Genomic DNA, 17147 nt, shown 5'->3' with positions numbered 1-17147 from the left:
ACAACACACACACACAATATATTTGACACAATATAATTGCATAGTAAAGTTGTAAAGGTTTTAAGATAGATTTTGGAGCGTAAAAGAGTGCAGGTGGACAGATACTTACACATGACCGGTCTCGTGAGCCACCACAAAGGCAGAAGAGAAACCGTCCTCGTGGTTTAAAGTGCAGCTTCTGACTGGATGACACATACCAGTCACGGGAGCATATCCTGATAAAACACATCGCAAATTGATTAAGGGGCTCACAATGAACTCTATAAGATTTCAGCAGACATCTGAGATATACATATATGTGTGTGTGTGTGTGTGTGTGTGTGTGTGTGTGTGTGTGTGTGTGTGTGTGTGTGTGTGTGTGTGTGTCTCCAGTACCCTGCATCCCTGTTGGTCCGAACTCTTGGCGTGTAAGGAAAATGGCATGGTCATGGTAGTCTTTGTCGTTAGTGTCCTTCCTTTGCTGCTCAAACGCCCAGCGGCACACATTCTCCAGACTCTGAGACGGGTTTCCCAGCTCGATCAGATTCGTAGACTGGAATCAAAGCCAAAAAATATATCATTCTGACTGACTTACAAAATTAACATCCCAAATCAGCTGAGAAGTGAAAATAGTTTCAAATAGAATCTAATGTTTCGTAATTTCTTATTAAATGTCAAAAAACAATAAACCAAATATATGAATATTAAACGCTCAGGCTTCAAATAGTCCTGTTCTACTGGCTGTGCGCTGGGTTGTGCAGTGTTTCTAGACTCATGGACTAAATTCAAAGGAGATAAAACTGAAGTTCAAGCTGAGTTTATAAATGTAAGTGAACTGGTATCATGTTCCTCTGTTCTTGTCCCATACAAACATAAACAGTTTTCTGAAAAGTGGGTGGGGAGTGAGAGCAGTTCTCAGCTTATAGATACTCACTTAAAAAGACATTAAGTTCAACTAGATAAGTAAAATTCTTCATGGCAAATGTTGATGTTGGACAATTACTGGTAGGTAAGATAGAAGGCAAATAGAGTGATAGAGTAATCCAGTAGACTGATAGAGAGAGTGTGTTATTAGTAGAAAAACAGAAGGAGTGAGAAGTAAGTGTGTGTGTGTGTGTGTGTGTGTGTGTGTGTGTGTGTGTGTGTGTGTGTGTGTGTGTGTGTGTGTGTGTGTGTTTGGCATTGTTGATAGTCCAGGCTCTGAATATTTGGTCAATTGTGAATCTATGGAAGGTTTTGTGATATTGGATAATCAGCTATGGTTGTACAGTAAGTCAGATCGGGTCAAAATATACACATGCGACAGAGGAGGTTTTAGCTTAGTGGTTTAGGCCTTAAACCACTTTGGATCCGAAGCTCATGAGTTTAAATCCCAGCCACACCAAGCTGCCACTCCTGGACTCTTGTGCGAGGCCTTTTACACCATAGCTGCTCAGTTTTATGAATAAGATAAATTAGAGCATCTGCCAGATACCATAAGTGTAAATGTAAATGAGGAGCATGCAAAGTCTGAAGGACTGTGCCGTGTCCGGTGAATGTGCATGTAAAAGTTTCTCTTAAACAATGCAGAATTTCAATTAACCTTTTTTTATTGGAACAATGGAAGTCAATAAGAAATGTTCCCAATTTGCCTTTTTTGAAAAGGGAAAGACGTTCAGATTCAAATTCCATTCAGAAAAATACAGCTTGATAACTAAGAACAGTAAAGGCTGTACTGGGTTTAGTGTGCGTGTGTGTCAACAGTCCAATGTTTTCAATGGAAGTCAATAAAAATGTTGGCTATGATCGGAAAAGCGTGATTCCGATCAGTTAGAAAAGTTACACAAAAGCCAGGAAAGCACACTAAGTCAGAACAGGCTGAAGGTCTGTGGTGAGTTTGGCGCATGAAAAGACCAGGGTTTGGAAAACTTTGGGTTTCATAATAATAATAATAATAATAATAATAATAATAATATTATAATTAAACGGGAAAAGAGATGGTCTGCTTTATCAAGTCAAGTTTATGTACATAAAATCTGTATAATGGTATCAGATTTCTGCTTTTTGGTTCTGTGTAAAAAAAAGTTACAGAAAAGGGTGAAATTAGTCTTCTTTTAGACACACAGTTAAAACACAATTCGGTCTTCGAAACCAAATGAAAAATGTGACATTAAATAGTAATACACAGGTCACGCTGCTGTTCCACGACCGTTCCACTCAGGGATTCAAAACATTACTCCAACTTGTGCTGTGACGTGGCCACCGCAAGCCCAAGATCATTTCCAGATGTGTGTCCTGAAACCGACTTCCTCCCTTTCCACTCTGCTGAGTTCATGGACCCAGGGAGGAGAACGCTCAAAAAAACAAACACAAGTGCGATGATCAGATCCGGCCAGTAGAGAGCGACGTTGGTGTTGTGATGCCGAGTGCTACAAGCTGTACTCACACCAAAGCTGTCACTCTTAACATCACTCGTAGTGCTAATCACGCTATCATCACTTATTAAAATAGCAGAGGACTATTTTAGTGAGTGCTTACTAAATATTTCAGCAGGAGAAGAACCAATATCTTGCACTGGGCCTGGTTAAATGGCTTCATAAGGCATATTTTTTAGCTTTTATCCCACACTTGTGATACCTTTCTTGATTTTGTCCCACCCGGAATCATGGGTCGTATCTTTTTCGATCATGGGGAGGTTGGATTCCTTAAATCTGATTGGTCAGGAGGTGTCGAGATTGTTTTATATCAGGTCATTTCTGACAGCAGATCAATTCAGAGATATTTTTAATATGCTCAGGCTAATATGTTTTCACAGAAGTCCCAGGAACTTGTGAATGTTTGGTGGATTCCATATGTAATTAAGCACTAATAATAAAAACGACTGACAAAAAACGTAGAAAAGAAAAGAGTAAAATCACTACATACTTGTCATATTTACAGTGTAATCTAGTGCAAGACGTACTTATAAATGTCTCTCATTATATTCCTGCATAAAACTTTATACCATTGCAAATACAATGTACATATTCCAGTTTGTGAATTCTCTCGCATATTGTGCCTCACACACATACTGCACTAATACAACTTCATATATATGTTTATATACCGATCATAAATTAATGATTATACATCTTAATGAGCAGGTCTAATCATTATAATAATACTATACGAGTAGTCCCTGTCTTACGATGGGGACGCGTTCCGATGACCACTTCGTAACTTGAAAATATCGTAAGTCGAAACATGGCCTAGCCTTCTTTTTAAAGAGTCTTTAAGAATGGTGATCAGAATGAAGTAATATACTGTAATTTTGATAATAATTTAATAAATGACAGTACATAATTTATCAATCAGAGCAATTTACAGTACCGTACTGTATAAACTATACAGTATATATGTATGTGGCAGTGGACACGGTTCACGAGTGGAGGCCGGAGCATAAGCTGCGATATTTGCAAAACTTTTAATATTCGTACAATTTTGTAATATTGCTATCAGCATCATAAGATAGAAAAATCGTAATTCAGGGACCATCTGCATAAGATTAGCATATCCCGTCATGCTAAACCTTTTCTGATGTCGTGGAAAGTGGTAGCATAATGGTTAAGGTGCTGGGTTACTGGTAAGAAGGTCAGGGGTTCCAGCCCTGACAATGCGCTCTGACCCCAGCTTCCTACATCGTTAGGATATACAGTATGAAGAAAGAATTTGACTGTGACAAGTAAAGAATTTGACTGTGACAAGCACCTTACTTATCTTTGTTTAAACATTTAAAGTTTTTTCCACCAAAGAAAAGTCTTCAGGAGGCCAATGAGAGAGTGAGGGCTTGTAGCTGCTATAATCTAAGTGTTAATGAGAACTAACTCGTCTCAGACATGTTTCACCGAGGCAACACTGTACAGGTCAATATGACAGAACAAGGTCTGGTCTTCACCTATTCAGAAAACACACAGACGCTGATTAAGATCTAACTGGATTGAACTCTCCATGTAATCTTCCTATCCTAATCGCCTAATCTCTGTTAGTCTAAAATCAGCCAAATCCGCACACTCGCATTTTCTCCCAGGTTTTTTTTTTTTTTTTTTTTTGGGTGTGTCAGCTCAAGGACATACACACACATACACACAGCTACACTCCATCTCTCTTTCTCCAGAGAGCAGATGGGAAAACAAATGCATGATGTAGGAACCTTGTTTAAGGTACTCGGGGTCAGTTGGCTGATCAGTTTGCGCTGCTGCTGCCGGCAACGGTTGCCACAGTAATTGGGGATGATGGACAGCCTGCTGCTGAGACAGGCAGGGCTGCATGCTGATTGGGCCTGAGGAGGCGAAGGCATGTAGATGGGGCATGGATGAGAAACAGAAGGATGGATATGATGGAATTGCAGGCAGATATTTGTGACAAAAAAATAGGAAATGAGAGACAAAAAAGTGGAAAAAGGTTCAATGGAGGTTTAGAGAGCTGAAAAAGCAATGCTCTGATAAGGATGCTTGATAAAAAAAGATTTGGCTGGCAGGTAAATGTGGGGCAGTTGTTTTTTTTTTTTTTATCCAGATAGACAAAGGCTCTAAATCAGCACGAGACACCATCTGCCCCAATGCTGTGTTTAAAGTCATCCAGAGTATCACATCATGCTGTATATCAGACATGCAGAGATGATTATGTCAAAACTATTGTCATTTATTGTAGTGTTTTTAATGTTTTAATCATTTATGATTACACTCTTGGTGTAGTCCGGTTCGTCTCAAGGATTCATCCTCATAACATCTAAGGAGGTTTTTCCATGTCACAGTTGCCCCAGGCTGCTCATTGGGGATAAATACAGATACATTTAAATATAAGTAAACTTTGTTCTACAATTCTTACATTGTGTCAAGCTTCTTTGAGACATTGTCCATTGTTAAAAGCACTATTCCTTAATGAAATGAATTGAATTGTGGTTTTACACAAGGTTACTGGGTTGGTAAAAGGATGTGGTTGCTTAGTGGTTAAGGCTCTGGGTTACTCATCAGAAGGTCGGGGTTTAATTCCTAGTATCGCCGAACTGCCACTCATGGGCCCTTGAGCAAGGCCCTTAACCCTCTGCTACAGAGAAATTTGATGTTGAATATGTTACATACATTTGACATACGGCGATGCTGCAATGAGTCGTTCGAGATGTTTCGAGTGGCACGTGTGCTTCAAGAGCGGACAAACATCATTGAAATACGACGGGAGATCAGGAAGACCTTCAAAGAGCTCAACCCTGAAAAAATCTAAACCATTCAGCAACTTGTGCATGATGATCGTCGACTCGCCAGAAGAAGAAGATCCAGCTCAAAGGTCGCTGTTTTGAGACAGTTGCGGAGACCCAGTGTGAATAGCAGAAGGTATTTGACACGCTTTGAAAAAAAAAAGACTTCCAGGAAACGTGATAGTGTGTAAACGTAGTTAATAACATAGATATTAAACAAAACCTTTTGATACCACATCAGAGACACTAATTCCTACACTTCTACAATAATAGTCATAAATATATAATACAAAGGAATCAATTCACTTGTGCGTCTGCAAGCTTACAATTCTAACCGAGGTTTTTAACTACCCAAAGTGCTACTTGGAACCTTCTGTGAAATGTTGTAGAACCTTCATGATAAAATTAAGCAATTGTCTTCAGGTACATAATATATTTCCATTTCTTCCAGCACTAGTTGTAAGGTTGTTCTTTTTTCCGACGATCCACAGAATGTTTAGTTCTGACACTAGAAGTAGATTCCAGTTAACTGAAATCCTTCATCAAATGCAAATTAAGGCACACATTTAATGTATTACATCAAAAATTAATAAATCAGTAACTAAGGAAAGAACAACCATTTCTACTTAATGAAATGAATTTCCAAAAATGAGGTCACTTAAAAAAAGGAGAAAGGTTTCAGAACCTGGTGATTGATCTCAAGTTAGTTCCTTACAATTACTGACCTTCATTGATCGAGCTAAGCTCAGACTCCCTCTTGCCAACACACAAAACTTTGTGCAGTGAGGTGTGTGTGTGTGTGTGTGTGTGTGTGTGTGTGTGTGTGTGTGTGTGTGTGTGTGTGTGTGTGTGTGTGTGTGATATGCGAATGCCACAAAGATCAGATGGGTCTTAGAAGCCCATCATGGCGGTGAGGGCGTTGGGGTAGTGTGTCAATTAATCTCAGGACATCCTCATCTCATCTCCTCTTACACCAAGCAGGAAGAGTGAGAGAGAGAGAGAGATTTTACAGCAACGCGTTCGCAAACGAGGAAGCACCATCATTGATTGTTTATCTTGCAGCTACTTCCCAGAATGCTTTTCTGTGATCCACTGGGAAATGATGAGGAAAGGGGTTCAGGGGGCATCCAGAAGCCAATTGCATAAAATCAGTGTTCTGTGTGTTTTTGGTGCAGAGCTGTGAAGGTGTGCTACTTTGAAAGCGCTCCCCCTGGGAGTAACATGCTTTTAGTATTAGTCCATTGAAAAAAAAAAAAAAAAAACATGCCCTAGTGCTTGGACGGTGTCCATCTGAGGAGGGAAAGGGGTGTGTGTGTGTGTGTGTGTGTGTATGAACAAGCAAACAAGTGTGTATGAGAGTAAAATGTACCACAGTGTACACTATATTGGTATTAGACAACCATCTTTCAAGGTTCTCAGTTTTAACCGATTTTTATGCAATATGAATTTGGTCAACTTAAAACATTTTAATAAAATAAAGGCTTAAATATAACAGACTGGTGCCTAAATTGCTTACCTTTAGGCTGCTATTACTGATTACTGTTTTAAAAGATATATTTGTGGACAGAATAATTGATTTTAGCTAGCTGTGTGGGACCCCTTGATGTAATTGCTAGCTACATTACTAGCTTTGCTAGTCAGCTATGCATCAAGTAAATATATGAAGCTGGTTCATACATTCATTTAGCCAGGTACATTTTATGTAACTCACATTCAATATAAATGTCCTTAAAAAAGTGTAAAAAAAAAAAAAAAAAAAAACATTTAATGGTCCAATAGTTATATCTGAGTGGAGATTGGTACAAGCCTTCCCCATTGGTACCTTCAGCTAACGGAATGTGACTTGAATATAAAAGACTTTACAACTTAGCAAGATAGCTGGTTAATTTCACTGGTATACTATCTATTTTAAAGCATACATTGAAGTGGTTCAAAAGTCATCTTTCCCATTCTTCTACTAAACTAATTACGTTTAAGTTACTTAATCTTTCACCTGGAGAGTCTGCTAGAAATGCAGTACTACTTGATGTACACAGTAGAGCAGTGTTTTGGAAAGTTGTATATACAGTTTAGTTAACAGAGAAAGTGAATATTTGTAATATATCCTGTAGCTAAATCTTTTAATTTCAGTAGACATATTTGTGGGTGGAGCTAAGTGAAAAGCCTTTGCAATGCTTGAACTAATGGTTAAATGTAAGTTACATGACATAGTGGGATAGTTAGCTAGTTATGTAGCCATGTTTTAATGTTTAACTGTCATATTTGCAGATGAAATAATAGTTGGCTTAGTTGATAATTTCATGTAATCTCTATGTATTTTGCAATCTGGTGTTAAGATAACTAGCTAACCATAGGTTATGGTAAAATATCAAAGTTTGAAGAGCTAGTGAGATACAGCATTAAGAAATGCTGCGATAAGATCAGAAACCGGGATAACCAAATGCAGGAAAGGGTTATTTGACCTAATTATATGTAATGGGTCATTATATAATGTTAGTGTTCTATTGTTCTACCAGACTTCCTTTATATTGTACCATATGTGGAAAGCTGTCTCAGATGTCCCATTAACCCCTGAATAGAGAACAGTGACATGCTGATTTACCTTTTTAGCATCCACCAAGACGATCCGCACCAGAACCACGTTGATCCGTGCTCCCAGAGAATGGTCATGGTAGATTTCATTCACCTGGAGAGATACAAAAACATGGGCTCTATTTGATATAGGGCTAACATTCAGTGAGCCAAAACAGAAATGTATTTAAGAAATTTATTTTTGGGGGAAAATGCATCAGGAAAATCCCAGCTTGGTAGGAAGCTATGGGTCAGAGTGTAGGGTCAGACAGGATACCATGCCCCTGGAGAAGAGAGGATTAAGGGCCTTGCTCAAGTGCCCAACAGTGGCAGCTTGGTAGTGCTGTGGCTTGAATCTCTGGCTTTGTGCTGCCACAAATGGCCCCATTATTTTCATTTGCATCTAATCGACTGCATATATCTATTGTATCATTTAGCATGCAACATACTGTTACTTCTACCTCAACCTACCCCAAACCTGTTCCAGTATGACAGTGCTTCTGTGCACAATGCCAGCTCCATGAAGAGTTCAAGTTCAAGCACCTTTGGCAAGAAAAAGACTTAAGGCTGTAATTGAGTATAATGCTAAAAGCTTGGCACACCTATTTTTGGGCAGTTTCTCCCGTTCTTCTTTGCAGAACCTCTCCAAATGTGTTCAAGTCTGCATTCTGGCTGGGCCACTCAAGGACATTAACATAGTCAGATAGCCACTCCTTTGTTATCTTGGCTGAATGCTTACTGTCGTTGTCCTGTCCTGTTGTTGAAGCAGGCTTTCATCACTGCATTCATCTTTCCCTTTGACTAGTCTCCCAGTTCCTGCTGCTTAAAAACAGCATGATGCTGCCACCACCATGCTTCACTGTAGGGATGGTATTGACCAGGTGATGAGCAGTGCCTGGTTTCCTCCAGACGTGAGTCTTGGCATTCAGGCCAAAGAGTTCAATCTTTGATTTATGACAGAGAATTTTGTTCCTCATGATCTGAGAGTCCTTCAGATGCCTTTTAGCAAACTCCAGGCGGCTGCCGTGTGCCTTTTACTAAGGAGTAACCACCAGACATGCCTGATTGGTGGAGTGCTGCAGAGATGGTTGTTCTTCTGGAAGGTTCTCCTTTCTCACTGATAAACACTGGAGCTCCCTGACTAAGGCCCTGCTCACCCAATCGATCAGTTTGGTCGTTTGGCAGTTACATAACACAGAACACAGTCTTCTTCGGGTTGGTGAACATACTTACGGTGGTTAATACCTGAAAGCTAGATTTTGGTCTCATGAATCAAAATACAATGCTGCCCAAAGCTTCTATCTTACAACATTTCGAAGCTTGACATCCCTAGGCTGTAATGTTTATGATTTTTCCTTTCTCCTTCACATCTTCCTTATTGTGTCCTGGAAAACTAGCAAATCTCTGCGTTTTGAGACATGAAACTTTGTTTGATTGGGTCATTATGGTAACTAGCTATTTAAGTATCTATTTATTTATATCCATATATTGTCGATTTTCAAGTATTCATCTTTTTAATTTTTTTTCTTGTCCCCAATGTAAATGGATGATGCATCTTTATGCATGCAACAAGATTTACAGATTTGGAGTAAAAACAAATTGTCACAAATAACAGTTTGTTCGAAACTATTAGGAAAACAATTCTGAGTCGACATTCTTTCGGCTTCTCCCGTTAGGGGTCGCCACAGTGGATTATCCGCATGTTTGATTTGGCACATGTTCTTACGCTGGATGCCCTTCCTAAAGCAACCCTCCCCATTTATCCGGGCTTGGGACCAGCACTAAGAGTGCACTGGCTTGTGCAACCCTAATGGCTGGGGTTGGTTCCCTGACCACAGCAGTGAGAGCGCCGCATCCCAACCACTAGACCACCAGGGAACCTAATTCTGAGTAGACATTGATTTTCAATTTTGTTTTAAATTATTAGTCAATATTTTAAACAATCATTTTTGTTCATGCAATTTCATGATAGAAAATATTAAGTTCTAAAGGGGCAATTTACATGCATAATATTTTTCTTTTCAGCCAATTAAAAGTAAAAGATGCCCCTCATTGCCCCTCTACCCATGTTGTGCTGCAAGTGGTTTCTTGAGTAATATAAGAAATAATAGACACGTCTGAGTCATTGAGGCAAGACTTCACCGGTACTGAAATACTGAGCAACCTGTTTAACTGCACATTTCTCTATGGTGACCTCTCACACTAACGCCTTGCCCGTCTTTACTTATCCAGTTTCCTAAAGAAAGGGACTGTGGGAAAAACGCTCCGTGACTGAAATAAGCGACGGAGACAAGTAAATTGGCCCTAAAGTTCAGACATGGAGTCTTCTGCCTCCCTGGAAGCCTGCTAATGAGACACAGCGATATATACACACAACCAACAATAATGAGATTTATTACAGACTAGCCAAACTACCTGTCTGTTCCACCATCTGTATGTTTACTTATTCGTCTTCTTTTTTTTCGTTTTCTATATTGTCCTGTCTTCCTGTTCTTCTCTGCAGCTGACATGTGGACCTCGCCTGGCCATTAATGCACCTGATCACAAACAATATAATGATCGGTCACTCATCGCATTGCTCTTTCTGGTACACAGTCACATTGCTTGGAGCCACATTAATGTGAATACCTGAGAAAAAGGTGCCAGACTGTCTGGGCACTTCAGCAAGATGGTGCAAATATAAACACAACTCAGAAGTGACACATGGCAACTGCGATAAGTAGGAAAAAAATACTTTATAATGACACGGCATTGTTGGTTAGACTAGTTTAATCTGAATATTCACAGCACTGGAAGGTAGTAGTAGTAATAATCACAATAATAATAATAATAATAATATTAATAATAATAATAATAATAATTATAATTATAATTATAATAGAAAAGAATGTAAGAAATAGGTATTTTGTAAGCCAGCAACAGTTGTAACCCTCATGCTGATTACAATGTAAAAAGGCACATTGTGTATTATTCTTATAGAATAGCCTTTATTTGTCACATATACATAACAGCACAGTGAAATTTGTTCTTCGCATATCCCAGCTTGCTTAGAAGCTGGGGTCAGAGCGCAGGGTCGGCCATGATACGGCGCCCCTGGAGCAAAAAGGTTTAAGGGCCCTGCTCAAGGGCCCAAGAGTGGCAGCTTGGTGATACCGGGGCTTGAACTCCTGACCTTATGATCAGTAACCCAGAGCCTTAACCACTGGACCACCACTTAGACCTTAGACCTCTAATAATCAATAGGAATTATTTTAAATCAGTTGACCAATAATGGTAGCGTGGTGGTACTGGGGCTTGAACCCTCACCCTTCTAATCAGTAACTTTTTTAATCACTGAACAAATTTAGATTTTCTAATGGAAATCTTAACTACCATTTGAAGGTCAGTCAAACACATTTCTTAGTACATGCTAACAAGCAACCGCCAAATGCTGTATTCAAATTTGCAATGCTAAAATTAACTTCCAGTTTTCTTTAAATGCAATGTTTGAAGTAAAAATCCCCCCTTAATCATCTGTGTGTCCCTGGAAGGGCATAGAGGCTTCTCACTGATCCTTAGATCCGACTGTCTGAATGCTAATGTTCAGAAAATGAGAGTGGGTTTTCCCCAGGTTTGCACAGCACCCTGGGAAAGGTGTCTTATTCGGACATTTCTTGTGGTGGCCAAAAACCTCAACAAACCCTGTCAAGAAGACACGATGAAACTGATATCCCTGCATCAGAAGCTCCACCAGACCTCATTGTAACTCTATCGCGTTTGTGACGGTATGGATTCCATGTTGTCTTCTACACTGTAATGTGGCCCAATCCTTGCTCTGTCTTTCTTCCTCTCCCTCTCTAATTCTCTCTCTCTTTCTATCTATCTCTCTGTATGTTAATGATTGTAAAAGTGCAGTTCTCATTAGCGCTGCCCTGCTTCCTGGCCTTGCACAGAAGCTCAGAGTTTCATCAGTTTCTCCACAGCCTACAGGTAACTAATGGAGACCTAGAGGTCGGCAAGTCAGAAAATCATTAATATCTAATTAATAATGCAGTAGGGGCCAGTTGGGAAGACAGGGAATAAGGATGTGGGGAAACTGAAACAGGAAGAAACCAAAGAAGATAGGGAAAGAGGGGTTAGATAACACTGAGGGAGCACGGGTATGCAAAACAAGGAGAAACAGTAGAAAAAAAAAAAAAGCAAAACACAAAAACAGGCAGAGGCAAAATGCACCCCCTACAGGAACCACGCCATAGGAAAGTGCCACATCAAATTCATCAAACCATCCGTATTCGTTTGGAGAGTGCTGCGGTTTTATTTTTTGTTCTCATCCAAAAGGTTCCAACCAGCGAGTGTGTGAAACCTGCCACTTAAATATCTATCCAAAGAATACGTAAGAGACAACAAAGGGAAAAAAGTTTCAGGAAGGAATTCCTTCAGAGCCCATTGACCTCTTACACTTATTCCATCGCACCATCCTTTTTTCCCCCCACTCTTAATATGGTGGAGGAGAACATGCCACAGCGGCGTGTGCACATGGTCCACATTCTCTCTGCCTTATTACTGAATGTCTGCCATTTTCACCTGACATTTTGGACTATTATTACCTGTCTGACATTTCAGCACCAGAACAGCATGTCTACAAAGAGCTGATTACATAATGGCCTTTCTGCTCACGCCTTGTTTACTCCTGAGCACTAATACGGAGGAAGCAATTAATATCGCCGACACGCAGTTCACACAATTAGTGCTTAGCGTGAAGGTTTGTGATCCGTTACTCATCAACTACTGATCCACTGACAGGACATAAGGAACAAATTTGCTCCGAGTTCCCCATCGCTGCATAGAGGAACGTCAATGGGCTTCGAGGGTGTTTTTCCCTGGAAAGCTTTCACAGTTGACTACTGTTGGTAGGCCTCACAGCTGTGTCATGTGACGTCTATATTTGTCAGTCCATTACCACATTTGTATACAGAAACACAAATGGTAGAATATAAAAAGTGCAGGAAATATTTCATAACCTACAAAAGATTGGAATGCATTCTAATACTTTTTCCACCATTTAGCCAACTGTTTAAGCTATTTCTTCTCTAAAAGTTCCATTCGAACTAAACCATATGTCATGGTAATGCAGCCAAAAAGTATGACTGCATTGCTTATGAATCATTTTACTCTATGATGTATGCATGGCTGTCCCTCAAAAAGTACACATCATTACATCATTATTTGTTGCCAAACACAATATATAATGTAATATAATTTTTCCTTCACTTGAACTAGGAGACCCAAACCTGTTCCAACATGACAATGTGCATAAAATCAGCTTCATGGAGATATGTTTTATATGAGTTGGAGCAAAGGATCTTGAGTAGCTGGCTATAGAGCTCTGACCTCAACCCAATCAAACATCTTTAGGATGAATTAAAACACTGACTGCATTCAAGGCCTCCACACCTCACCTACATAAGTTCCTTTAGACTTTACTAACACTCTTTTGGGTGAATAAGCACAAATCCCCACAAGCACATTCCAAAACATTGACAGTAAGATCACAGCAGTCTGTCTGTGAGTCTTTAAAATGTTAAATATGATCTAAAATATAAATAGATTTCATGTGTTGATGGATTTCATGTATCTTGGGTAAAAAAAAAAAAAGTAATTGATTTTTTCCTCATTCTAATAAACCTGTTAAAGCTGTTTGTGATTTTTTATTAAATTTTTTTTTACAGATTTTGGCCTTGAGATGTCTGTGATTAGGTCTACACGGGTCACTGCTTCGCTTCTCACGCAATAAAATCTCCATTCAGCGATTCAACCGACTCCCACGCTGAGATCGACATGTTCTCATCCAGTGAGAAAATCTATTCTTAAAGGAAATGCAGAAACACACACACACCCCTACAATCATTAAACAAGACTTACTGTAAGATGTTTTATTTCTAGATTTCTAAGGACCTTAAAAAACATAATAAATAATAAACCTAAATACATTCAACTTTGTCTATCTTCATGACACGTCACACTCTTCTGTAATGATGTTGACATTTTTTACTTCAGCTTTGGTCCCCACAAGTATAAGTATGTGTGTGCGTGCACACACACACACACATACACACACACACACACACACACACACACACACACACACACACACACACACACACACACACACATTTCTTGAGTCTATAGTCTAGAAAAAACTCAATGAGTCTATAACTCAATGGTACACAATCAATGTCAGATACATGCTAACTTTCATACGCGCACGCACACACACACACACACACACACACACACACACACACACACACACACACACACACACACACACACACACACACACAAAAGACACAAAAGAAACACAAAAGAAAGAAATCTTAATGGTACACACTTAATGTCAGACACACTAACTTTCATGTATATTAATACACACACACACACACACACCCACACCCACACACACTAAATACAATAATTTCTTGATTTCTTGAGTCTATAGTCTAGGAAAAACTTAAAGATAAATGCTCAGTATTACACACACACACACACACACACACACACACACACACACACACACACACACACACACACACACACACACACACACACACACACACACATGAGAGCACAACACACAATACACACATTAAACAACCTCAACCTATCAAACAAACACACTCACACACATACACACACACACACACACACACACACACACACACACACACACACACACACACACACACACATGCACATACAAGGATTAGCTCAAACCTCTCATCACACTTCCTTGTCTTTTCCCACTCTCCAGAAAATACCTGCTCTCCAAAAAAAAAAAAAAAGAGCAAAGTCAATGTTCAAAAACAAAGTGGCGATGCGTGGGAGAGCGCCTGTAACAATATTTTTATATTCCTGCCACTGCTTTTCAGTCATTTACTCTGAATGCAGAATTTTCCTTCTTGAGTATAAAAAAATAAAGAAAGAAACAATGTGAAACGAGAGACAGCAGCAGCAGCTTAATAAATACCAGACGAGAAACGAAAAATAAAATGCAAAAGACAAAGATGACACTGTGGTGGTTCACATTATAACCCCCTGAATCAAAATTAATAAAAAATGTATTTTGGGAAAAATGCTGAATCTTTAATAAGTCACGCCAATCTGTCTTTTTCCTATGACAGTATTCCACTAAGGGTGTTATCTCTTGCACCTGAATGGTGCTGTACCTTGGTAGTTAAGATATTGCCCTCTGGATCAAAAGGTCACAAGTTCAAATCCCAGAATCACTGCTAGGCCCTGGAGCAAGGCCCCTTAACCAGAGGTCCCAAAACCACAGCCTGGGATTAGTATACTAACTAGTCTTGTGTTGGGAGGCAAAATAAATACATAAATACATGTGTGTGTGTATGTGTGTGTGTGTGTGTTTGTAAGTCAGCGATGTGGTGGGAGTAAAGTGTGTTTTACATTTCTTTTGAACTTTTCAGACAAACAGCAAGCAAAAGAGGTCTAAACACATGTGTGCCCATCTCTCACTGTGTTTCATTATACACACACACACACACACACACACACACACACACACACACACACACACACACACACACCCTAGACTCTGTCTCTCCACTTCTCTGGCCATGCCGTTTAATTTGAGGAGATTAAAGGATGGACCGGGAGGAGCAGATGAGGGAGCTTTTCTCTCTGAGCCATATTTTCTCTGGCTTACTGTCACCTCAGGCCACATGGTACAAAGCCTCTGACCTACAACAGCCAGACGCTTACATCAACCCCGCCGGGAACACGGCGAAAATCTGTCAAAAACAGCTAAAGCAAGGTGTCGCACGTGAGAAAAAAAATGTGTGATTTGCTAAGTAGTGAAATAGACTATGCTAATTTTAACACTGCAGAATCGGAAAGTGCATCTCCATAGCTGAGGCTGACGTGATTCGCATCTCAATGCATAGACAGTGATGCGATACATTAAAGATACATATGAAGCAGCTACCGATGCGATGCGACGCAACGCGATACGATTCACCCCGGATCCGAGGTGAACGATTTCAATGGACAAAATCCTATGCTCTCTAATATAATATCACTTTTATTTCTTTGATTCAGACAGACAGCAATTCACCAATTTACTTAAGTGCCTTCTAACACATGGCCCTTTCACAAACAGGCAAAAAAACAAACAAAAAAAACTAATTCAAACTAGATGTTTTTTTCCTGTTCTGTCTCCAGGAAGTTACAGCTCTACCTCTGCCATGTTAATCTGTATTCTATGTCACTTTCAGGACACGCCTCGCTCTCCGTAGTGTTGTGATGCGTCATATTCACGTAGAACGCCCTCGAGAAACCGTTTAGCAAAGAAAAAACAATCTACATATCAAATTATCGGTCACTTATTTAATAATAAAAATGATCTGCTAATAATTATATATAAGTAAATCGTTTTTTTACCGAATATGTTAAAAAACGAGATACAAACACCAACTTTTTTTCCACATCAAGGTCACATTTGCTGTTCCTGTACAACCATTTCCTGATCATACTGAACGTCTTACACAAGCGGCTTCACAACTAGAGAGGCCGATACAGTTTTCATAGCTGTGTGCAGCGACTGTAATGTATAACCAAAGAGACAGGCTAGACCAACACTAAACACACATTAGAAAGAGAGAAACAGAGAAACACAGGTAATTACTGTGAGCAAACACAGGCATGCTGACACAAGACTTCACAAATTGCAATGGCACCACAGGGACTATTTTTACATGAGTATTGATGAGACAACACAGGACTGCAGGTGATGTTGAATGGGGAGAGACAGGGAAGCGGAGGAGGAGGAAAATGAAAGAGGAGGAGACACAGGAACAACTCTGATCCTCTTAGGACGGGCTTTGTCTATCATCAGCACACGTTCTTCATTGCGAGGAATAGATTGGAAGAATAGAGCGCAGTGAAGAGGACGGGTTAGTGGTACCACTATTAATTGTTACTCACAATAAACAGTAAACTGATTCAGGATTTGGTGATCAATTGGTGCTAATTTAGATCTTCCACTCCAACCTATGTAGAATGAGTTTTTGGAGGTGGATATGGGCACAGGGACAGGTTTAGGTCGCTTAGTTCAATTGAAGGGAAAATGTAATCATTTACATATTAGCAATGGAAAAATTCATCAATTCATATCGGTACATCGGCATAAAAGGAAGGATATTCTGGACAATATTATCGTAATAGGTGGGAGTCGTATCGCGTCACATCAGTAGCTGGATCATACATATTTTTTATGTATCGCATGTAGGTTATGCATCGAAGTCGGAGATGCTCATTCCTCATATACACACTATATGGACAATATCCATAACCTTGAACTTCGTAACTCAGATTTTGGATTTTATCTCAG

At 39.6% G+C, this 17147-nt stretch overlaps 1 protein-coding gene and 1 long non-coding RNA gene across 2 annotated transcripts in view; both read right to left on the bottom strand.

The window, feature by feature from the left end:
* The window catches only part of LOC310736835, a 237456-nt gene that overhangs the window by 101042 nt on the left and 119267 nt on the right, over positions 1–17147 (bottom strand). The gene's annotated exons all lie outside the window — the stretch shown is intronic.
* LOC310736766 (A disintegrin and metalloproteinase with thrombospondin motifs 2) overlaps positions 1–17147 on the bottom strand; it is a 132031-nt gene that overhangs the window by 23589 nt on the left and 91295 nt on the right. The window contains exons 7-9 of the mRNA XM_083560573.1: positions 7794–7877; positions 376–532; positions 110–215 (exon numbers count right to left, since the gene is read on the bottom strand). Of these exons, the coding sequence (XP_083416699.1) occupies positions 110–215; positions 376–532; positions 7794–7877 (347 nt within the window). The remainder of the gene's footprint in view (positions 1–109; positions 216–375; positions 533–7793; positions 7878–17147) is intronic.

Source organism: Silurus aristotelis, assembly GCF_946808225.1.
Source record: "Silurus aristotelis genome assembly, chromosome: 14".
NCBI classification, from domain to species: Eukaryota; Metazoa; Chordata; class Actinopteri; order Siluriformes; family Siluridae; genus Silurus; species Silurus aristotelis.
Note: the sequence above shows the minus strand (reverse complement) of the source record. Positions and strands in the feature narration are given on the sequence as shown.